This window comes from Schistocerca gregaria, chromosome 4, assembly GCF_023897955.1.
Source record: "Schistocerca gregaria isolate iqSchGreg1 chromosome 4, iqSchGreg1.2, whole genome shotgun sequence".
In the NCBI taxonomy this organism is placed as follows: domain Eukaryota; kingdom Metazoa; phylum Arthropoda; class Insecta; order Orthoptera; family Acrididae; genus Schistocerca; species Schistocerca gregaria.
Genome location: NC_064923.1, coordinates 790557167 through 790582874, shown reverse-complemented (window position 1 = coordinate 790582874; position 25708 = coordinate 790557167). Strand labels below are relative to the sequence as shown.

Sequence of the window (25708 nt, the reverse complement as noted above, 5' to 3'; positions counted from 1 at the left end):
GAGAGGGCTGTACAAGCAATGATCACACGCACGGCACAGCGGACACACCAGGAACCGCGGTGTTGGCCGTCGAATGGCGCTAGCTGCGCAGCATTTGTGCACCGCCGCCGTCAGTGTCAGCCAGTTTGCCGTGGCATACGGAGCTCCATCGCAGTCTTGAACACTGGTAGCATGCCACGACAGCGTGGACGTGAACCGTATGTGCAGTGACGGACTTTGAGCGAGGGCCTATATTGGGCATGCGGGAGGCCGGTTGGACGTACCGCCGAATTGCTCAACACGTGGGGCGTGAGGTCTCCACAGTACATCGATGTTGTCACCAGTGGTCGGCGGAAGGTGCACGTGCCCGTCGACCTGGGACCGGACCGCAGCGACGCACGGATGCACGCCAAGACCGTAGGATCCTACGCAGTGCCGTAGGGGACCGCACCGCCACTTCCCAGCAAATTAGGGACACTGATGCTCCTGGGGTATCGGCGAGGACCATTCGCAACCGTCTCCATGAAGCTGGGCTACGGTCCCGCACACCGTTAGGCCGTCTTCCGCTCACGCCCCAACATCGTGCAGCCCGCCTCCAGTGGTGTCGCGACAAGCGTGAATGGAGGGACGAATGGAGACGTGTCGTCTTCAGCGATGAGAGTCGCTTCTGCCTTGGTGCCAATGATGGTCGTATGCGTGTTTGGCGCCGTGCAGGTGAGCGCCACAATTAGGACTGCATACGACCGAGGCACACAGGGCCAACACCCGGCATCATGGTGTGGGGAGCGATCTCCTACACTGGCCGTACACCTCTTGTGATCGTCGAGGGGACACTGAATAGTGCACGGTACATCCAAACCGTTATCGAACCCATCGTTCTACCATTCCTAGACCGGCAAGGAAACTTGCTGTTCCAACAGGACAGTGCACGTCCGCATGTATCCCGTGCCACCCAACGTGCTCTAGAAGGTGTAAGTCAACTACCCTGGCCAGCAAGATCTCCGGATCTGTCCCCCATTGAGCATGTTTGGGACTGGATGAAGCGTCGTCTCACGCGGTCTGCACGTCCATCACGAACGCTGGTCCAACTGAGGCGCCAGGTGGAAATGGCATGGCAAGCCGTTCCACAGGACTACATCCAGTATCTCTACGATCGTCTCCATGGGAGAATAGCAGCCTGCATTGCTGCGAAAGGTAGATATACACTGTACTAGTGCCGACATTGTGCATGCTCTTTTGCCTGTGTCTATGTGCCTGTGGTTCTGTCAGTGTGATCATGTAATGTATCTGACCCCAGGAATGTGTCAATAAAGTTTCCCCTTCCTGGGACAATGAATTCACGGTGTTCTTATTTTAATTTCCAGGAGTGTAGTTATGCAGTGTAGAGGCTCTATCTGCTACTGACTGACTGCAAACAACTGCACGGTGTCTGCAGTCAGCTCACTCTCTGCTCACATAAGCCTGTGCAGTTTATATGTCCAGCTGGCTCGCTTTCTGCCTGTAAACTATTATATGATGTACAGGCTCTTTCCGCTGACTCAGGGTCTGCAAACAGCTGCACAGTGTACAGCTTCGGCTTGCTAACTGACAGCTATGAAAGTTTGCTGTTCAGTCAGCTTACTTTCTGTCTGCATACAGCTGTACATACTCAATATGCTGATTGACTGCATAGTAGCAGCTGCACATTATAATAGATCAGTCAGCTCACTCTCTCTGCCTGTACACTCTACAGGCCCATTTGGCTTGCGTTCTGTATGCAAAAAGCTGAGCAGTGTAGGGCCTCAGTTAGCTGACTGTACATGTTCAGGCGGCACATACTCTACCAGCAAAAGTATGTACAGTGGCCCACCCAACTCATTATCTGCAAACAGCTGTGCAGTGTAGACGGTCGGTAAGCTGCCTGTCCACCTGCAAACAACTGCACAGAATACAGGTTCAGTCGTTTCATTCCCTATCAGCAATTGCCTGTGTAATTTAAATTCCTATCCAGTTCACCTTCAGTGTACAGATAACTGTAAAGTGTACAGGCTCTATCATCTGTCTGTCTGCAAACAGCTGCACAGTGTACAGATTTAGTTAGCAAACTCACAGCTTTGAAAGTCTGTGCAGCTAACAGACCCTGTTAACTTACTTTCTGTCTGTGAACAGCTGTACAGGCTCTATCTTCTGACTGACAGATTGCCTACAACTACACATTGTACAGATTCAGTTGATTCACTCCCTGTATGTAGAAGTCTGTTCATTTTACAGGCCTAGTCGACATGCTATCTGTCTCAAAATATTTTTATAGTGTAAAGACTCAATCAGCTGACTGTTTGCACGCAAACACCTGCACAGCGTATAGATCGTGTCGGCTCATTCTACTTGCAAAAGTTTGTACATTTCAGCTCATTCAGCGCTCTGTCTGCAAACACCTGTACAGAGTAGGGGGTCAATCGACTGACTGAGTGCAAACAGAAGCACATCCTGCATGTTCAGCTGCCTCACACTCTTCCTGCAAAAGTCTGGTCAGTGCACAGGTTCACTCGGCTGGAGCACTACCTGGAAACATCTGCTCTGTGTTCAGACCCAATTGGCTAACTGTCTGCCTGAAAACTGCTGCACAGTGTAAATGCCTTTTTTCAAAATTACCCTGTGAAGACAGATACGAAGGAAGTAGTGTAATCAGATTCAAGCAGGAGGCACAGCATGCATTCAGCCAATCTCAGAAGAGCTGGAACAGCTGCAATCATCTGTGGTTCGTAAACCTTCACCCCCATCACTGCTACACTTACTGTATGCACTACGCTCCAGTTTCAAACTACTCGTTGCCCTGTGGGATCGTTCGTTCCATTCTGAGAGTTTCTCTGTTTTCATTTCTTACATTTCTGGTGTTAATATTTTATCTTTTATCACTTTTGGTTTTTGTGTGTTGGGTGATACAACGGAATATCAGAAGGAAGTTCGTTAAATATTATTCAGTGAACAAGTTCCACGTCGCTTCTTCTGGCCAAGACACTGCCATATCGAGATTACTCGAGGAAAATGATCTGCGTGTTACTTAACATACGCCGTCAGGAACTAGAATGAGATTTTCACTCTACAGCGGATTGTGCGCTGATATGAAACTTCCTGGCACATTAAAACTGTGTGCCGGACTGAGATTCGAACTGGGGACCTTTGCCTTTCGCGGGAAAGTGCTCTACTCGCGAAAGGCAAAGGTCCCCAGTTCTAGTCACGGTCCGGTCTGCCAGGAAGTTTCGCCGTCAGGAACTGATATTAGTAATACACTTAACAGTTCCGGTATTGACATCATCCATATCGTGGCAGGAGCAAAGAAGTAATCGAGTGACTTCGTCCTCACAATGTCTAAGTAAGTGGTAATCTAGAGAAAGGTAGAGCTAACGAAGCTATTATCTCTCCATTAACTGAAGTTACGTAAATAGAAAATCAACGAGTTGGTAAAAACATATGGGCATACAATCATTAGGCTGCCTTCATATCACTGCTATTTCAACCCAGTATAATTAACGAGTACATTATCAGCAATAACAACTAAATAACTACTCTGTCCGCACTCAAAACACTGAACTATGTTTCTAGGAAAGTCGCCTCCGAATCATGAAAGAAAACGTCAACCACACTTGGCGCCTCATGGCTAGAGCATGGCAGAATGAAGCTGTTTTATAAAATTCACTAGAGGAAATGACCCCGTTATTAAATAGTGGCAACGGCAATGTGTGAATTGATACGAATGAGAGCTGCGTTAGTAAAGTTTTTCCACTATTACCACGAAAAAAAATGTACAGATTAATTCAGGTGAATGATTGGAGTGTGCAGTTTAAGTATTTTCTGGTTTTGAGTGTTACGAAGAAAGATATAATCAGCAATTGAGCCAGAATATACTTCATCTGAGGAACGCAGTCGTTACCACAAAAAATATATCTCTCTGACTGCAATAGAATGGCTGCATTAATGAGGTATTGTACATTATATCAGTAACAGTCTTTCTATCAAACCGATAAGACATGTTTATGCACCAGTGTTAACGTACATAACTTTTTTGTTATGTTATAAATAAGTAAAAAAGGAATAGCAGATTCATTCTAAACATAGAGATGTAATTTCCAGTGTGAAACGCAGAAGAGAGAGCAGAGAGGTGGAAAGAATACAATGAAGATCTCAGCGAGGGACAGGACTTGTCTGATGAGTAATGACGGGACTAAAAAGAAATAGAAATTGATATGGAAGATATAGGGAATCTAGCATTAGAGTCAAGTACAATAGAGCTTAGGGATGTTTTCCATTCGAATAAGGGGGAAGGGATAGATGATATTCTTTCAAAATTTCTGACTGGAGGCATATGACCTGAATTTTGAAAAAAAAATCATAGATACAATCCCGGAGATACTAGTATCAGGTAAGTGGGAGAACATCGAATAATCAGTTGCTAAGAAGAATAAGATACGAAAGAATGGAAAAGGAAGTCGACAATCTATTACATGAGCATAAGATTGGCTTTAGGAAAGGTAAAAGGGCATGAGGGCCAGTTCTAATGTTGCGTTTGATAAGGGAAGCAAACCTCAAGAAAAATCATGACTCGCTCATAGGATTAAAAGAGCTAGAAAACGCGATTGACAAAGTAAAATGTAATATGTTCAAAATAATGGAAAAGAAGGGTAATATACAGCATGCACGAGAGCCAAGAGGCAATAATAAGAATCGGAGACGAAGATCGAAGTGCTCAGATGGATGCGGTCTTTAGTGCCTACTGTTCAATCTATTCATAGAAGACGCAATGACCGAAATAAAAGACATAATTAGGAATGGGATTAAAATTGATGGTGAATGGATATCATTCACAAGATACACTGATGACATTGATGTCCTTAATGAATGTGGAGAGATATTGGAGATGATGAATGGAATGAACAGTCGAACGAGGGCACCATATGGATTGACAGTACACCGAAGAAATACGAAAGTAATGAGTAGCAGGAATCAAATTAGAGATAAAAGTGTCAAAATTGGTCATAATGAAACTGGCGAAGTGAACGAATTCTGCTATATAGGCAACAAAATAACCATGATGGAAGAAGCAAGAAGGATATAAAAAGTAGAGAAGCACAGACAAAGAGAGCATTCCTGGCCAGAAGAAGTCTACTAGGATCAAACATCGGCCTTAGTTTGAAGAAGAAACTTATGGAAATGCACGTCTGGGATGCAGCATTAAATGAAGGTGACTCACGGACTGTGGGGCAAACGAAATACACGAGTATTGAAGTATTTGATTTCTGGTGCTACAGAAGAATGTTGAAAAATAGATGGACTGGTAAGATAAGGAATGAGGAGATTCTACACGGAATCGGCGAGGAATGGAATGCATAGAAAACCCTGACAAAGAAACAGGACAGGATGGTAGGATATCTGTTAAGACGACAGAGACTAAATTCCATGTTACTGGAGGGAGCTGTAGAAAGAGGTAGGAGTAACATCCCGGAGATAACTGACATCGGGTACAATTTCTCTCTCAGAAGAAGAGGCAGCGTTCGTGGCAGGCTCCATCAAACCAGTCAGAAGACTGGTGACGGATTAAAAAAAAAATGTCCTAGTAAAAGAAGGTCTGCTGCTGCTACAGTTGACAGGAACAGGTAACCTGTTGAAGCTATTTGGAGACAGCAGGCCACGAGTAGTGGGGATTGCGATACTTCAGTGAAAGGGGATGACCGCAATGAAACCGTGACTGCCAGTACAAATGTAGCTACATTCGTTGACGGCTGCTTGACTACAAGACCGAGGAACTGATACCTGAATCAGGCAATGAAACTCTACTTGCGAGTCAGTCTACTGGAAAACAGAGTGCGAACACGGTATAGAGACGAGCACGAAGATAAGCACAAAATGCGACTAGCGTGAACGTCTAAGCACATGCGGAAACAGAGCACGATGCAAGGCGAAGGCCAGGTCAGATCACAGTTTAAACCAGCAGAAGAACTGTTTGGCCCTGGCCTATCGCCGCCGACAGGTAAATGCCTGCATCAATGATTCGCCCTTGTCGTCGATGACTATTTCCTGCCCTGCTTTGCCACGGGACGCAAGCCAGCTCATTTGCTTCGATATCGATGCTGGCATGGTTTCGAAAGATGCATTTTGGTTATGATCTTAGAGTCTGCGCAAAGTACTGAATTTTCGAAATTGTTCGAGGAATTTGAAGAAAGTGAGGAGCTTTGTCCACTGATATACGATATCTATAGCAGAGAGAAGGTACTACAGATTACAAGGCGGAGTGTGTGGCATTCCATAACATGGAAAAAGAAAATTTTGTGGGTGTATAGATCTAGGTTATAGAGAGAAAAGTTAAGATGGGTCAGATAATGTTTTTGTAGGAGTACGTCATTGTGGAAGAATGTAATACCCATTTATGGTCCTTTAATATTTCAGTAACTTATATCTATTATGTGTTTTTGTTTGATGGTTTAGTACATTGGGGCGCATAGTTTGTTTGCTTTCGAGAGTTAGTGTGTTAATAAGATGTACAGGACTGTTATGGGTGACATGGGAAAAGTTAGGAAGATGGAAGCGACAGTAAGTGTGTCCCATAATGACTGACTGGGCTTTGATATGAGGGTTACGTCGACGACAAGAAAGTCCTTGTAGTCGCCATAATGGAGCAGACGAATGGCAGCAGATGGCTGAAAAAAATATCAGCCGAAAGTTGAGAATATTTGTAATAAATTGTTGAAAAAGTTTGAGATGAAGACGTTGGCGCAATAGCACAAGTCACTCATCAAACCAGCAAGAATATCGATGGCAAAATAAATCAAAGGTTTCCAGAATGAATTATTGACTCTGCAGAGGAGTGTGCGCTGATGTGACACTTCTTGGCAGATTAGAACTGTGAGCAGGACCGAGACACGAACTCGAAACCTTTTTGCTTTCGCTGGCGAGTGCCCTACTGGACGAACTAATCGAGCTCGACTCACTACCCGTCCTCACAGCCTTACTTCCACCAACATCTTCCAAACTTCACACAGTTTCCCGTACGAAACTTACAGGACTACGTCTCCTGGAAGAAACATAGCTTAGACACAGCCTGAGGGATGTTTCAAGAATGAATTTTTCACACTGGAGCGTAGTGTGTTGCAAGTTTCGTAGGAGAACTTCTGTGAAGTTTTGAAGGTAGTAAGGCGTAGCGCCTTCGCATCGCTGCTGTCACTTGTTTGGACGATATCGTTATAGGCATGAGTCATCGACAGATGTCACCAACTGACATGGACCTGAGTCACAGAGCTGCACGTAGTTGTACTAGTAGCCGGCAGAGGTCAGCAGCTGACGGACGGTACTAGCAGGCATAGTCAAAACAATGTTGTGAAGTTATGTTTGATTAATATTTAATGTATTTGCATAATTATAATTGTTTTATATGTGTAGTAATTAGCAGTGTGAGTTTTGTATGCGTGAAGAAGAACAGAAGTAAATGAAAATTGTTTTGTTTATTCGCGAAATACCAGTTAAACTATACAGGGGATTGACTACAATTAAATGTGCAGTCAGTTTATGGTACTAATAAATCGTGAGTAGAAACACAAATTAATCGGTAATTTCAGAAGGAGTAATTTTATATTTGATAATTATTTTAAATTTATTTATTTAGCAATTGCCATAGACAGAAATGTTTTACTATGATTGGTCATTGAAGTAAAGCGCGGGTTAGCGCGGGATAATACTGCAACCTGATTTGGTGTTTGTAATATCAGCCAATCAGAAAACTGCAGACTCGCGCCAGTCTATGCTGGGAGCAAAGCCTTTGGTGTGATCTAGGGAGGTCGGGGCTGAGGGTTCCAACTAGTAACATCTCACTGAAAGCAGCTGCGACGAAAGTACTGTAAAATTGCGGAATAATGATAATTACGAGTTCGCGAAGTACAAAGTGTATTTAAGTAATCGGTATAGTGAAAGTCGTGTGGAATTTCGGACGGAATACCAAAATTATTGCTTTTGACTGTTAGTTAAAACCGCGTGGTGTGTTGTGCGATCTAAGACTGGAACAGGTATTACATGTAGAGCAGAGTGCACGACATTTGAGCGAGCATTTTCATAACTAAACGATCCGATGAAGTCTATTAAACTTCGGAAACGGGTGTAAATACCACAAACTGGCTACGTGTCTGATTGTGGTGTGCGTGTGAACTTTACACTGTGTTGCCACTTCGTACGGACTTGGCAGCATTAACTGTGATCTTTATCGTAAAAATACACCTGAAAATTTACATCGCCAAGTCAAAACTTTTATTTCAGTAGCTAGCCACATCTCGTTTACCGGACAATTCTATGTATGTTGCGACCTGCAATAGACAGTAGTAGTCTAGTATTTTCTACTACAGCGTTTAGCTAGATAAATGAACGTTGCTGGACACTGGCAGGGCGGTAAAAAGTAACGTGCCGCGTCGCAGTGGGAGATGAGGTACAGGCGGAAATACAGCTGTGGGGACAGGTCGTCAGTCGTGCATGGGTAGCTCAGTCGCTAGAGCACTCGCCAGCGAAAGGCAAAAAGGTCCAGAGTTCGAGTCTCGATCCAGCGCACAGTTTTAATTTGCCAGGAAGCTTCAATCAAACAATCATAACATGCTGCTCTGGGCCAGTGTCTGTGTACAGTGACGTACGGTATGAGGCTGTGATAACGCAGCTGGCAGCGATCTGGCTTACCGCGTCGCCCCCTGGCGGCGTGCCGGCCGCTACCCGCCGTCCTGGAGGCGGCGCCGGCGCGGCAACAGCAGCGGCAGGCGGAGGGCGAGCCGTGGGCGGCGGAGGCGGAGGCCGAGGCGTAGTAATGCGGCGGCGGCGGGGGCGGCGGACCCGTCACTGGGGGTGCGCCGCCGCGGACCTCAGCCCGCATGCCCGGCCAGCGCGCTCCTGCACACAGCACAGCCAACTCGTCACGCAGCTGTCAGTCGGCAGAGAAGCGTCGTCGTCAGGTAATTGTGAGGGAATGCGTAATGCCTATCCTGCATTCCACGGGGCGCCAAGGCTCCTGGAAGAGATCTCAAGTTCATTCCGTATTTCTAGATTTCCGGAAAGCTTTTGACACAGTTCCTGACAAGCACTTGTAATCAAGCTGCGGGCCTATGGGGTATCGTCTCAGCTGTGCGGCTGGATTCGTGATTTCCTGTCAGGAAGGTCGCAGTTCGTAGTAATAGAAGGCAAATCATAGTGTAAAATTGAAGTGATATCAGGTGTTCCCCAGGGAAGCGTCCTGGGACCTCTGCTGATCCTGATCAATACAGGGTGTTACAAAAAGGTACGGCCAAACTTACAGGAAACATTCCTCACACACAAATAAAGAAAATATGTTACGTGGAAATGTGTGTCGAAACGCTTACTTTCCATGGTAGAGGTCATTTTATTACTTCACTTCAAATCACATTAATCATAGAATGGAAACACACATCGACAGAACGTACTAGCGTGACTTCAAACACTTTGTTACAGGAAATGTTCAAAATGTCCTCCGTTAGCGAAGATACATGAATCCACCCTCCGTCGCATGGAATCTCTGATGCGCTGATGCAGCCCTGGAGAATGGCGTATTGTATCACAGACGTCCACAATACGGGCACGAAGAGTCTCTACATTTGGTACCGGGGTTGCGTAGACAAGAGCTTTCAGATGCCCCCACAAATGAAAGTCAAGAGAGTTGAGGTCAGGAGAGCGTGGAAGCCATGGAATTGGTCCGCCTCTACCAGTCCATCGGTCTCCGAATCTGTTGTTGAGAAGCGTATGAAAACTTCGACTGAAATGGGCAGGAGCTTGATGCTAGTACTGTAGAGCAATGAGTCGCATGTCAACACAAACACCGAAGTCAATATTACCATCCTTCAATTGGGCCAACTGACAGTGAATCGAGGAAGTACAGTACATACTGACGAAACTAAAATGAGGTCTGACATGGAAATTAAGTGTTTCCTGACACATGTCCACCACATAACATCTTTTCTTTATTTGTGTGTGGGGAATGTTTCCCGAAAGTTTGGCCGTACCTTTTTGTAGCACCCTGTATAAATGACCTGGGTCACAATCTGAGCAGATCTCTTAGGTTGTTCGCAGATGATGCTGTAATTTACCGTCTAGTAAGGTCATCCGAAGACCAGCATCAGTTGCAAAGCGATTTAGAAGAGATTGCTGTATGGTGTGGCAGGTGGTACTTGACGCTAAATAACGAAAAGTGTGAGGTGATCCACATGAGTTCCAAAAGAAATCCGTTGGAATTTTATTACTCGATAAATAGTACAATCCTCAAGGCTGTCAATTGAACGAAGAACCTGGGTGTAAAAATTACGAACAACTTCAGTTGGAAAGACCACACAGATAATATTGTGGGGATGGCGAGCCAAAGGCTGCGTTTCATTGGCAGGACACTTAGAAGATGCAACAAGTCCACTAAAGAGACAGCTTACACTACACTCGTTCGTCCTCTGTTAGAATATTGCTGTGTGGTGTGGGATCCTTACCAGGTGGGATTGAAGGAGGACATCGAAAGGGTGCAAAAAAGGGCAGCTCGTTTTGTATTATCACGAAATAGGGGAGAGAGTGTGGCAGATATGATACCCGAGTTGGGATGGAAGTCATTAAAGCAAAGGCGTTTTTCGTCGCTGCGCGATCCATTTACAAAATTTCAGTCACGAACTTTCTCTTCCGAATGCGAAAATATTTTGTTGAGCCCAACCTACATAGGGAGGAGTGATCATCAAAATAAAATAAGAGAAATCAGAGCACGAACAGAAAGGTTTAGGTGTTCGTTTTTCCCGCGCGCTGTTCGGGAGCGGAATGGTAGAGAAATAGTGTGATTGTGGTTCGATGAACCCTCTGCCGAGCACTTAAATCATGTACACTCCTGGAAATGGAAAAAAGAACACATTGACACCAGTGTGTCAGACCCACCATACTTGCTCCGGACACTGCGAGAGGGCTGTACAAGCAATGATCACACGCACGGCTCAGCGGACACACCAGGAACCGCGGTGTTGGCCGTCGAATGGCGCTGGCTGCGCAGCATTTGTGCACCGCCGCCGTTAGTGTCAGCCAGTTTGCCGTGGCATACGGAGCTCCATCGCAGTCTTTAACACTGGTAGCATGCCGCGACAGCGTGGACGTGAACCGTATGTGCAGTTGACGGACTTTGAGCGAGGGCGTATAGTGGGCATGCGGGAGGCCGGGTGGACGTACCGCCGAATTGCTCAACACGTGGGGCGTGAGGTCTCCACAGTACATCGATGTTGTCGCCAGTGGTCGGCGGAAGGTGCACGTGCCCGTCGACCTGGGACCGGACCGCAGCGACGCACGGATGCACGCCAAGACCGTAGGATCCTACGCAGTGCCGTAGGGCCCGCACCGCCACTTCCCAGCAAATTAGGGACACTGTTGCTCCTGGGGTATCGGCGTGGACCATTCGCAACCGTCTCCATGAAGCTGGGCTACGGTCCCGCACACCGTTAGGCCGTCTTCCGCTCACGCCCCAACATCGTGCAGCCCGCCTCCAGTGGTGTCGCGACAGGCGTGAATGGAGGGACGAATGGAGACGTGTCGTCTTCAGCGATGAGAGTTTCTTCTGCCTTGGTGCCAATGATGGTCGTATGCGTGGGGGGGAGCGATCTCCTACACTGGCCGTACACCTCTGGTGATCGCCGAGGGTACACTGAATAGTGCACGGTACAACCAAACCGTCATCGAACCCATCGTTCTACCATTCCTAGACCGGCAAGGGAACTTGCTGTTCCAACAGGACAATGCACGTCCGCATGTATCCCGTGCCACCCAACGTGCTCTAGAAGGTGTAAGTCAACTACCCTGGCCAGCAAGATCTCCGGATCTGTCCCCCATTGAGCTCGTTTGGGACTGGATGAAGCGTCGTCTCACGCGGTCTGCACGTCCAGCACGAACGCTGGTCCAGCTGAGGCGCCAGGTGGAAATGGCATGGCAAGCCGTTCCACAGGACTACATCCAGCATTTCTACGATCGTCTCCATGGGAGAATAGCAGCCTGCATTGCTGTGAAAGGTGGATATACACTGTACTAGTGCCGACATTGTGCATGCTCTGTTGCCTGTGTCTATGTGCCTGTGGTTCTGTCAGTGTAATCATGTGATGTATCTGACCCCAGGAATGTGTCAATAAAGTATCCCCTTCCTGGGACAATGAATTCACGGTGTTCTTATTTCAATTTCCAGGAGTGTAGATGTAGATGGCTCCACGCGGTACAGCTGTGTCATTGTGGTTGCCTTCTCAGCAGGCGTTCAGTGACGAGTCGGTGTATGGCTGCAGCCGTAGTTCTGGTCTGGTCCACAGAGCGCGACGCGTTTGGTGCTCTATTTAGCATCGCCTGCCACGCTTGCGGAGACAGAGCATTAGTATCACTCCGGCCGACAGGTGTTTAAAACGCGGGCTGCACGTCTCCAAGAGAAGAGTTGACTGGAAAGACAATGTGTGGTTCTTTTTCGGCGCTGACCTCAAGCCTAGTTACAACGAGCCTCAGGGACAACAGTTGGAACCAGTGTTCGTCAGCCGCTGCAAGTACACCACTTCATCCATTCACAACTGGATTTAGAAGAATTTTTGGAGGTGTCTACCAACTGGACAAGGGCTTTTATTCAGACTGATACTTGTCAAATGTTCTTCCTGCCGTCAGATGTCTCCCACCCGAGAGCAGGTATTGTATGTAATTGAATCCATGATAAAAGTTTGAAATTTCACTCTGAAAAGTCGTGCAATAGTTATGTTAGTGGTTATCCATCTTGAGAGAAGTGATATAAAGCGTGTTAAGTGTTGCAGTACGCTGGGGCCGAACAAACCTCGTTGCTGTACTGTATTTTACAACAGAGGACAATACAGCAACTTCGACGAAAGTTCCACTTGGAATAATGAATGGCAGCTCTATTTAACCCTTTCAGCCCTCGTAGACAAAATACAGCTAATCCTTTTACGGATTTTTTTCTGTCGTTAACATTCTGATTTTTGTTTGAGAACTGTTGTTCTGAATATAGTAATATCTCTACGTGACATGCTGAGTGTTACACCAGCTATCATGCTGCCTACCTAAGATAGGTTCCATAATACTGATTAATTATGATGCGCAACAAAACCTTGTTTCAGGAAACTGCAATAATATGCTGGAAGAAATTTCTACAAAGGCTACTGCAGTTAGACATACGGAGAAGACCGTATAAATTACTGAGTGAAAAGGTTAAGGGACCTATTGTCAAGTCTACAATTCGCAAGAGGAGGGCTCACTGACCGCTAAATGGAGTGAGTCAGCAGAATATCTGCTAACCCCCCCAACTTCCTGATGATGAAACTAACTCAAAAACAAAAACACAAGCACAAGTGGACTAGACAACGAAAACGACAGACGAATGTTGAAATATGTTTCGCTCAGGAAGAAGTTCATGCCGCAGTTTCCAAGCTCAATACAGGAAAGGCAATTGGACCGAATGTCTTCCACCCTAAGGTCCTGCGTTTGCTACGTCCCATATTTCACAGCATCACTAAACGAGGTGTTGAGAATAGGTAGTGTCCCAGTGATGTGGTAAACAGCTAGAGCAGTAGTGATTAAAAATGGAAAGGATAAAGACCCAGCATCACCGAATCTCTTTACTAATTAAACTCTCTGCCGAAGTTTAGGAACGTGTGCTCTGTGATCAGTAGCAGGAGCACAGGGAACTCTTGCGTCTAAACCAGTGTGAATATGGATTCAGAAAAGTGAAGTTTATAGATGATGATCTTCATTCTGTAGAAAACTCGACAAGGAAGTGCAGTCGCGCTCATGATTGACATCGGCAGGCACATTCGACATATTTTGTTGTCCTGCGATTTTCGCACGCCTTCGAGATCTCAAGGTCCCCAAATGTCTGTCTGAGATCATTGTAGATTATTGTAGCGGACGTAGAGCGTCCAGTAGCTTGCTGGGCAGAACAAGGTAATCCAAAAGTTTACCTAGGGCTGTCCTTAAGGCTCCACAAGTGGTCCACTGTTGTGAGATCTTAGTATTGAACCCCTACTACATCTGTTAGACGGAACAGATGTTACTGACGCTGTTACTGCATACATAGATGACGTGCAAGTAGTTGTGTCTTGAACTAATAAGGTGAGACGTGAGGAAAAGTTGAATCATGTGCTTGCTTAGAGACAGCATTTTTCATAAAACCACGCATATACTTCTGAAGGGACGACTTTCTCTTGCCAGAAATTCTTCCCTGAAAATTGACGGAATTCCTGTAGAACGCAGCACTTTTTGTAGATATTTCGGAATTCTTTTGCACGAGAAAAGAAATTTTCTAGGCCATAAAATCTGTTACTCAGAAAGAGGCTAAAATTATTCATAAGACTGCCCGTGCAAGCACTCCCGACTATAAATTATCGGTACATGTGGTGCGGTCATTTCACGAAACTGTCTTCAACATCATTGTGGAAATCGCCTTAGACTAGGTAACTACAAAACAACATTGCGGCGAGTACAGCGAAGCATTGTTCTGAGGCCCACCGTGCCTATCGCACTACACCTGTTCAGTGTTTACTGATGATTCTCGGTATACGCCAGATGGACACCGTGGTACGTCATAGGGCAGCTCTGGATTGGTTGGGGTTTGAACAGTGTGATCGTGTGCACGAGATCACGGGTATGCATATTACTCACAAAAAACATTTTCGAGTCTGGAAGACAGATGAACTGGGACGCTAGGAGCACTGCAAGATTTTTTTAAAAATCTTTATTCATGAAAACCTATATCATACAAAGTAACCCACGCCCTTGGACATTAGTGGTCGAAGTAAAATACAAAATTAATAATTTTCAGAAGCATTTACTAAGACTTTATCTACTTAGTGTCAACTACAGAATGGAAGGTTAGTTACTCTATAGGCATCCCTACTGTTTCCTACTGTTAACCTGCCGTGCTGTCTACTCTACCCTGCTCTACTAAAAACTGTATCCTGCAGCGTTCCATGTGTGCCAGTAGAAATATAAACCTATTATATCTTGGCCGTGCCCACCAAGCTGATCCCAGTGGGCGTGCCCCTGGCGCTGGGCTGGCCTTAATGAAAATCGCTGCAGGTCTTTTAAAATATCCTACTATCTACTTACTACTAGTAAATCTACTAAGTCACAATCGGTGTGCTGTGTCTATAGACGGAAAGGTCGCATTCTCCCCCTAGTCCTGGACGCGACGGACCCCGATCGTCACGGCGGTCGGCCAGTACGCATCCTGGCGGAATGGGATAGTGCGTAATGTCACGTTTTGGCACTTTCGTTACTCCATCTCCCTATGATATTCTCTCAGGACTTTGGCGGATACCTCGCTGGCTAATCTATCGATGATAGTGAATTTAACTGGGTTCCCAATTAGATCGAAGGTATTTGTATTTGGCAGTGAATTCCTTAACTCTGTGGCAACGTCATAGAAAATAGGAGACTCGTAGACCACGTGGTCCGATATATCTATCCCGGCACCACAGTCACACGAGGGTGTCACGCTTTTATCGAAAAGGCAGAGGTATGCCGGATATGGGCCATGCCCCGTGAGGAAGTGCATCAGCCCCTTACTAGGCTGAAAAGGCTTCATTCTTAATCGTTCTTGGATGTTTGGTAATAGTTGGTGTGTTCTTCTCCCTGTCTCATTCCCATCCCAGATCTCTTGCCAAAGTTCCACCCCCCTTCTTTTCATTCATGGTTTATCCCCCACTCGCACCCCCATAATGTCCCCGGTTTTTTCAATCTGCCCCTTTTCATACCCAGTACCATGCGGCCTGCTTCCTGATTTTTACATCTAGGGGGCACAACTCAGTGAGAATCAACAACACTCCCCCAGGAGATATACGATAGGCCCCGACTGAACGCAATAGCATGTTCCGCTGCACTCTCCTCACGGCCATAGCAGGAACGTCCCTCGAGAGCCGGTGAGCCGAGACTCCGGACTCGTAGCCCATCATGGAGGCGAGGATTGTGTTGTGGTACAACTTGATGAGGTTTGGTGGGAGATAAAATCGCCTATGCCCTATCTAAATGAGGTTATTTAGTACCTCTAGTGATCGATGCGTTGTGACTTCAATGTGCCGGGCAAAGCTCCATTTCTCATCTGGTACTACTTCTCAGTATCTTGCTTCCCGACGACGTTTTACCGGTGTGCCATCTATCCTGACTGTAGGGTTTCTGGCCAATTGGCATTTTAAGAGTAAGTAGGTAGATTTATTTGTTGCGACTTTTTGTTTGGTTCTGTGGCACCATTGTGATAGTGTTGTCATGGTTCTTTCTATTTTCGGTTCAAATTCCTCTCGGCTACGACCGCCAACCTACAGGAGGAGGTCATCAGCGTAGGCTATCACCTCTAGCACATCTACACTGTACTCCAGGGTGTCAAGGAGAGGCTCCATATTGACATCCCAAAACAGTGGCCCCAGAACAGAGCCCTGTGGACACCCCTTCGTTACCATTTTGCCCACTCTCTTCTAGGGGATGGTAGCCAGACCTCTCTATCCATACAATAGCTCCTGAGACATCCATGTAGCAGCCCTGGACACTCCTTCTTTCGCAAGTGGGAAAGAGCGATGGCCACCACAGGTAATTATGGACGACCCGTAGACAGCGGCCGCCATGGCGATTGCGTCAGACGCAGAACGCCTGGGCTGGAAGCCGAATTGCCTGCCGCTCATCCCACAGAGCACCTGGTGTACCACCAGCCTGTCAGCCAGCAAACTCTCCAGAAATTTTCCCAGCAGGTCCAACAGACATATAGGTCTGTACGACAACCTCTTTTCGATCTTTATTCTGGCCTTTTTAATGATTACTACATTATCACTAGAGGTAAGATAAATACTGCCTACAGGAAAATTAGAGATACCTTTGGAGAAAAGAGAGCCACTTGTATGAATATCATGAGCTCAGATGGAAACCCAGTTCTAAGCAAAGAAGGGAAAGCAGAAAGGTGGAAGGAGTATATAGAGGGTCTATACGAGGGTGATGTACTTGAGGACAATATTATGGAAATGGAAGAGGATGTAGATGAAGATCAAATGGGAGATACGATACTGCGTGAAGAGTTTGACAGAGCACTGAAAGACCTGAGTCGAAACAAGGCCCTGGGAGTAGACAACATTCCATTAGAACTATTGTCGGCCTTGGGAGAGCCAGTCCCGACAAAACTCTACCATCTGATGAGCAAGATGTATGAGACAGGCAAAATACCCTCAGACTTCAAGAAGAATATAATAATTCCAATCCCAAAGAAAGCAGGTGTTGACAGATGTGAAAATTACCGAACTCTCAGTTTAATAAGTCAAAGCTGCAAAATAGTAACGCTAGTTCTTTACAGACGAATGGAAAAACTTGTAGAAGCCGACCTCGTGGCAGATCAGTTTGGAGTCCGTAGAAATGTTGGAACACGTGAGGCAATACCGACCCTACGACTTATCTTAGAAGAAAGATTAAGGAAAGGCAAACGTACGTTTCTAGCATTTGTAGACTTAGAGAAACCTTTTGACAATGTTGACTGGAATACTCTCTTTCAAATTCTGAAGGTGGCAGGTGTAAAATACAAGGAGCGAAAGGCTATTTACAATTTGTACAAAAAGCAGATGGCAGTTATAAGAGTGAAAGGAACGCAGTGGTTGGGAAGGGAGTCAGACAGGGTTGTAGCATCTTCCCGATGTTATTCAATCTGTATATTGAGCAAGCAGTAAAGGAAACAAGAAAAATTTGGAGTAGGTATTAAAATCCAGGGATAAGAAATAAAAGCTTTAAGGTTCGCCGATGGCATTGTAATTCTGTCAGAGACGGCAAAGGACTTGGAAGAGCAGTTGAACGGAATGGACAGTGTCTTGAAAGGAGGATATAAGATGAACATCAACAAAAGCAAAACGAGGATAATGGAATGTAGTCAAATTAAGTCAGGTGATGCTGAGGGAATTAGATTAGGAAATGAGACACTTAAAGTAGTAAAAGAGTTTGGTATATGGGGAGCAAAATAACTGATGGTGGTCGAAGTAGAGAGGATATAAAATGTAGACTGGCAATGGCAAGAAAAGCGTTTCTGAAGAAGAGAAATTTGTTAACATCGAGTATATATTTAAGTGTCAGGAAGTCATTTCTGAAAGTATTTGTATGGAGTGTAGCCATGTATGGAAGTGAAACATGGACGATAAATAGTTTAGACAAGAAGAGAATAAATCGAACTCAATTGAAATTTCAAGAGCACCGAGTTGTTCTTGCAGCCATGTCCGTAAAACTGTATTTGAAGGCTAGAAGCCGTAGTGAGACAGTGCGGCGCTGCTGGAGGGAAAAATAGCGCGCCGCTTCAGGGACAAAGTGTGGTTTTATGACTCGGTGGTCCCTGACGAAGGCGGGAGTTATGGCCCCAAACGTCGTAAAATTCCAACGCAGTAAAGGCGAAGAACAGCGCTTTAGAGGATGTGGTTCTGCGAATAAGCGAACCTCCTGCACAAAGGGGACCGTTTGCTATTAGTAGGACACGAACGCGGCACTTGGACCGAACTGTAACTCAGTCAGGCGGGACGCCGCAAAAGCAACAGGTTAGTTATCAGTCAGTGCCCAACGCAGAAAGTAATGTGTTGCAAAGCTTTATTAATGTTCTGACATAGTAACTACAGCAGTGGCAGTGACTTCCATTTCACACTACACTTATTTCTTAATCGATGAGTGACATTGCAGGCGAGTGAATGAAACGGCAACTATTTTCCCCTTGGCGTGACCCTAACAAGGAAGTGGAAGCAACACCAGTAAAAGCTACTAAGCTACCGACCACGCTTGGATATTTGCTAGAGTCATAAATCAAAAGCACCATGTTGTTTAAGCTGTATCGCAGGGCTTCCAACCCTTCTCTGATGGGATACTATGAGAATCCTGTTACTACGCTCGGACACCTTGTTTATTTTGAAGGTTAGTGTATTTCAATTAGAAAATGACGAATACTTGTTTTAATTAAATTAAAAAAAGTGATTACTATCTTCTACATGTTGAAAAAAAAATGCCACGTTCCTCGGAACACAGTTTGGGAACCCCTGATCTATAGACTTAATTTATTTTGCTAACTCGTTTTCGGTCTACAAGGCCATCACCAGATTTGAACCGATTATAGTCCAAGAGAGTACAGTAATCCTGAACAACACTGAGAAACATGTTAAACATCGAGAGCGAAGTACGAACGCACGAGTAAAAGTCATCTTTGACAGCGCAGTTGTAAGACAATTAAAAACGTAAAAAAATAATTAGAAAATACTGATAAAGGGAACAATCCACAAAAATATTAGCACTAAACACGAAAAACCATAGCCTGATCAACAAATTAACTTCAATTATTTATTCCAACAGAATAAAGTTAGTACCTGACAAAAGAACGGAAGGATAGCTTGAAGTATGGAAAGTGGTAGGGAAAGAGAGTAAAAGATACAACTGACAATTTTAAGAACAGTGTGTACGGAGTACGTAGACAATCACAATAAAATAAATAAATAAATATAGGAAAACTGGAGTAATAGAATGTAACTCAGCGAGGGAAGCATGGGAAAACCGTGAGGATTAAGTGAGGTAAGCGTATGGAACTGTGTGCCAATGAGAGATGCTCAGTTGTGACGAATCCAGCAAACTAACAGGCGAAGAGAACACTCCGCTGCTAAAGGAGTTTAAGAAGACTTCACGTACAACATTTTTGTAAGGGAAGCGTGAGCGATGGGAAAACAGCAGTGTTGTTCTCGGGTCGGGTAGGTACGCAGTATCTGATGTGTGTTAAAAAATGGGATTTTTGTTTTTTTACAAAAATTTATTTATTCGTCTGATGCGTGTCATCACTTTCAAATAGTGCCTACTTACGCCAAAGATGTTTTCAATCACCGTCACACTTCTGGAACTCGATCTTTTAAACAGTTTTCAGCTTTCACAACGATACGTTTAAAATATCGCCTATGCTTGTAAAACAGATGTAACCTTTCACGTAATCTCTAAATGGAAAAATATCATTGACATAAGTAATTACATAAACCGTTGTACAGGGGTCCTCGACCTCACTATTTACCTGTCTTGCTTCTTTTGATAGCTCACTCTGTTAGCTCGCTGGGTTTTGAATTTCGATAGCTTTGATCTGATGTTAACGTATCTGGGCGTTTTGCTTTACTTCCTATTTGGAGAATAAATGTTTAATCAGATTCAATATGTAAGAATCATAAAAACGTATTCTGTACATGTTATGTATATATATAACTTCTTTTTGTTTCTCCATCATAAGTATTGACTGGCCGCTGTGATCACCTAATGTGTGTGGGTCAATTGCTTTGTAAATATACTTTTATATTAATTTTTATTTAATCTAAAATACTACTCCTTTCCTTACAAGATTAGTAACTCTGGAATAATTAAGTACGGAAGGTTTCCTTTTGGTTCTCGTGATTTTAAACCGGAATTTTCACGTACAACTATCTTTTGTCCATAAATTTCGATAGAACCTGCAATCATATTTGCATTAGTAAGTCCTATTATGAATTACGTATTATTTTCCAAAAGGAAACAGCATTAAACATTGCGATCAGCTGATAGATTAACCAAAAAGAACTGGCACCCAAGCTAACAGTGGGCGGTAGCTATTTTAAAGTTGCTACTGAAATTGTTGAACAAGTTACGTAAAGGCATTAACAATAGAAACAAAAATACTATATTTCATGAAAAGAGGCCTCAATTTTTATTAATTTTGCCGCCATTGCTAATTATTTCAAATCAGAATTTACAGAAAGTTAATATTTTCATTTCTAATCTGTTTCAAGGAACTTCAATTCATTTAAAGAGAAGCGGTGACGTTAAAATTTCTGCAGAGCCAAGAGTGTGGGATACAAATTAGTATTGTAAACTGATTTTCTCTTTGATGATTCGTGGGTACAATAACCTAAAATTATCAGGTGCACCTCAGGGTATTGTAGATTTACGTGTTTTGCGACAGTTTGTTATTACCTCTTAAATGAAAACATGTTTAAAACTTTTTCGCTTATTCTACATCGATGAAGAATGTTTCACATATGAATTATGGACGGGTGTTACAATAGCTCTTCCTTCTCTTGTAAATACGTATCTCGTGTACTAGTTTTATGATATGTTCTACTTCTACGGCCGCAGGTTCGAATCCTGCCTCGGGCATGGATTTGTGTGATGTCCTTAGGTTAGTTAGGTTTAAGTAGTTCTAAGATCTAGGTGACTGATGACCTCAGAAGTTAAGAGCTATAGTGCTCAGAGCCATTTAAACCATTTTTTGTTCTACTTCCTTGAGGATTTTGTCTCTATGGCGGCGTGGAACAAAAAGTACAACTCATATAATCTAATGTAATCACTACCAGTTTTCTGATATTTGGCTCACAATAACTGGCATCTACAATTAGTCAGAACTCTAACAGACTGCTCTGCTTTTCTGGGTAGAGAAGGAAAGATACTAAGAAAAGAAAATAACAGCGACTGTCATTAATGTTGCGAAATTACATATAACGCACATTAGGCGTTCATATATTTGCGTGGGACGTATCATGTAGAATAAAATACAAGACAGTGTGAAGTATGTAATCGTGAGAATATTTACCACTGCGTATTTAAAAGTAACAAGATTTTCAAGTATCTGAAAAACTCCTTTAATAAGAAACTTCCTAAATGTTGTAAGTAAAACTGAATTGTAGAAAAGACTGAACAAAAAGAGGAGGTGCTCCATTGTAGTTCATATAAAAAGTGAACCGAAAGTATTGTAAGTAACTCTACAGATGAGAAGACCACATCGTGGATTGACCCTCTCCAGTTCTGAATGCTCTAGTGTAGTACAGGGACGTTTTTGGAGAATGATTATTGCTCGTCAGACGATACCTAGCATTCTTTTAGAGATCTGATGTTTCCTTCTCATAGTGTGCATGCAATGTTACTGGAAAGCTCGGATAGTTTTGTTGTTGAAGAAGACATTTTATGCTTTGTTACTTTGCTTTCATAATGCATATATTGGGTTTCTATGGGAAGGATATTGTCCTGTGGTTAAATATTACGCAGTACTCTAACCTCTTCATGAAATATGTCCCGATTTTGTGTTTGCACGTACGTTTTCGGTACTACTGAGGGTGGAAGGGGGGTGGTGGTGGTGACAGTCATCATCCACTAGCCAAAGACACAGTCGCCTAAGCAGTCAAGAATTGGGAGAGTTAAGCATTTTAATTGTAAAATTTTTATTTTATTGCTTTCAAGGAAAACCAATTGGAACAAATATTACGTTAAATTACAGGTTGAACTTGATTGGTTTGCCATCCAGATACATGTACATCAGTCCCATGTAATTCTTAATCGCTACACTTGACGGACTTCATCAGTGAAATTCAGGTCGAAATTTGTAAGCTAAAATCATTTATACAAATATAAGGGTTGAGTTCCATGATACGATGAGCGTACGAAGGTACATTCCACAGACATATTACAACTTTCCGAAGTAGAGTACCGCCTTGAGCTTTCGGTCCAGTCGGTAGTGGTGCATCCTGCTCGGCTCGAGCTAATTGCTTCCCAAGGGTACCACGTGAGGACGATATCCCAGAGGGCCTGTTAGCAGCCTCAAGTCTCCGCCAGTTACGACCAGGTAAGAGCAGAGTCACAGGCTGGCAGTATGTCGAGTAAGGGATGGAGGCTGTAAATATCTGCAGCACCTGAAACCCATATCCGGTCATCGCATCGGTACTGAGTCAATAATTCGCGCGTAGAAGCTTACCCACGTCATTCTGTCTGTCAGCTTACGTTGCACTTGCACAACAAGTAACGAGCGCGCAATTTAATTTACGGGAAGGCTCTGAGTACTACGGGACTTAACATCTATGGTCATCAGTCCCCTAGAACTTAGAACTACTTAAACCTAACTAACCTAAGGACGTCACACAACACCCAGTTATCACGAGGCAGAGAAAATCCCTGACCCCGCCGGGAATCGAAACCGGGAACCCGGGCGCGGGAAGCGAGAACGCTACCGCACGACCACGAGCTGCGGACAATTTACGTGAAGGATTAATGGTGAAATGTCGTAGGCATTAAAGTGAAACCACATGGGTAACGGTCGCGAACGTTTTATGGACGTCTGTATTTGTTGAAACAGGGGTGCATCATTAGCCTAAAGTCCACATTTATAGCTATTTCGTTGACTCTTCAGTGATCACACGGCTGAATAGTCAGACTACACGCACAGTAAGCCTTCCATGTAGTTTCTCTGCATTCCTAATCTCCACATTTCGTTAAGGTGTCTAAAACAGTACTATGGCAATCAGTTGTCCACGGGAAACACAGAGAATACGAGTATAATTGAACAAGCGAAACTTTATGAAAACCATGTGCAAAATCAGAAAGTCCCCATTGTACCGTTATTGACAGTGTTATTGTGATATCTAAATTGATTAGATATTTACTACGACGTCGCTCATATTTGTCGGACTTACAAGTGAGTAGCCGGTATATCCACTGATAGAATCGTGATGAGTTTTTCGTGTATTATCTCTCTTCTAAACGGTCTGATATAGCCAGAACCGATTTTCTCTCCTGTGCTAAACTATCCTTCCCATACTAGCGCTTGCACCTAAAGTACTCTATTTGCTGGATATATTTCAATGTCTGTCTTCCTTTACAGTTTTTACCTTTTACGAGTACAATCCCCTCTAGTAGCATGGAAGATGTTTTAACCAACGTCCTGCCAGCCTGTTCGTTATTCTTCTCAATGTTTTCCATACGATCGTCTTTTCACCTATTCTGCAAAAAACCACAGCATTTCTTATCTTTTCAATCCATGTAATTTCCCACATTGCTTATGACACCATATTTCAAACGCTTCAATTCTCTTGTTATAATATTTTTCGACCGTCCACGATGCACTACCAAAAAACGTTTTGCTCTAAACGAATATGATCAGAAATTCATTCCTCAAATTAAATCCTATGTTTGATACTACTAGAGTACAATTTCCAGGAATGTCCTCTCTTTACTTGTGATACTGTGCTTTTTATGTGCTCCTTTGCTTTCTCCGTCTTCGGGTATTTTACTTATTTTACTTGCTAAGTAACAGAATTCCTTCATTTCATCTACTTCGTATTCTCCGAGTTTCGTATTTAGTTTATCTCTGATCTCATTTCTACTACTTCTTACGTCTTTCTTCGTTTTCCTCCTAGTCCGTTATGTTCTCATTATACTGTTCGTTCCATTCAATAGGTGCTGCAGTTCTTCTTTACTTCCTGTGAGAATACCATTGTCTTCATCGAATCTTATCACTGATATAGTTTCATCCTCAGTTTAATACCACTCCTGCAGCTTTCCCTTTATTTGCGAAATGCTCCTTCGATATATAGATTTAACAGCAGTGGCGAAAGTTTACATTCCTGTTCCGCATCCCTTCTCACCCGACTATTTGTTATTTGTACTTCCAATCTTCTACTACCCATTTTTCTCTGAATTTCGAACGACTTGTACCATTTTACATTGTCGAACTCTTTTTACAAGTCGACAGGTTCAATTAAACTGGTCTCGAATTTCCGTACCTCATACCTCCGTTATCAAGCACAACATTCTATTTGCCACTCTGGTGCCTTTACCTTTTCTAAAGCCAAATTAATTGTCGTCCAACAACTTCTTCGTTTTCTTTTCCATTCTTGTGTATATCATTCGTGTCAGCAAATTGGACGAATCGGGAATAATGCTGATTGAGCGATAGTTCTCGCACTTTTGCCTAGCTTCGTTCCGTGTTCTTTGATGATATTTTGCGGGAAGTCTGGCAGTACAAGCAAAGATTCTAGAAACGAACTTGAATAGTCGTTTGTTTTGCCACTTACAGCTTTGACTAAAAAAAAATTCGAAGAAATATTACCTTTTGCCCTGCCTTACTTGACCTCAAGTCTTGCAAAGGTGTGTTAAACTCTGAGTCTCACATTTAATCCTCTATGTCTTCCATTTCGACTCCGACTGCCTGTTCTATAGTGTCATCAAACTGTCCCTCGCCCTCGTAGTGGCATTCAGTGTATTTTACCCGCCGATTCTCACCCTCCTCTTCATTTAGTAGTAGAATTCCTCTTGCATTCTTAATGTTGACGCCTTTGTTTTCATTTCACTGCAGATTGTTTTGACTTTTCTATATGCTGAATCAGTCATTCCGATGACCATTTGTTTCCCGATTCCTTTATTTATTACTGCAATTAATTGGCTTCCATAAACCTCCAATTTATTTAATTACTAAGTGACTTAATACGTTTCATTACAGTACGCCTCTCTTTCCCTACATATTTGAACGCTCCGTATTATCATATTTCATCGATCAAAAGATGACCTATAAATGAACAAAATTAGTTTATTCTGCGTTTTCCCATTCAATGAAGAGTTACGGGATCATATATATACATTTGTGAGTTGGGGAGGGGGGAGGACGAGGGTATGCGGGGGAGGATATGCAATTTACAGGGATGATAATTTCCGAATATAAAAGAAAGCATATTACCCGAATTACAGGCAGAGTTGGTTTCAGAACTCTTTAAAAAACTCCATATTTTATAACTGTGTCACAATGCACATAATCATTAATATATCGTGTCGTTACTAAAGTTTCTTCTCTATTTTTGAAAAGGTACCGCGAGACATATCTACAAAGCTAATAGGGGAGAGCATTGTACCTTTGAACATTCTTCTGACCTGCAAGCAGCCATGTAATAAATGTTTATTATATTTT

At 43.7% G+C, this 25708-nt stretch overlaps 1 protein-coding gene across 1 annotated transcript in view; it reads right to left on the bottom strand.

The window, feature by feature from the left end:
- LOC126267939 (uncharacterized) overlaps positions 1-25708 on the bottom strand; it is an 892931-nt gene that overhangs the window by 386714 nt on the left and 480509 nt on the right. The window contains exon 2 of the mRNA XM_049973250.1: positions 8665-8871. Within this exon, the coding sequence (XP_049829207.1) occupies positions 8665-8854 (190 nt within the window). The 5' untranslated portion in view covers positions 8855-8871. The remainder of the gene's footprint in view (positions 1-8664; positions 8872-25708) is intronic.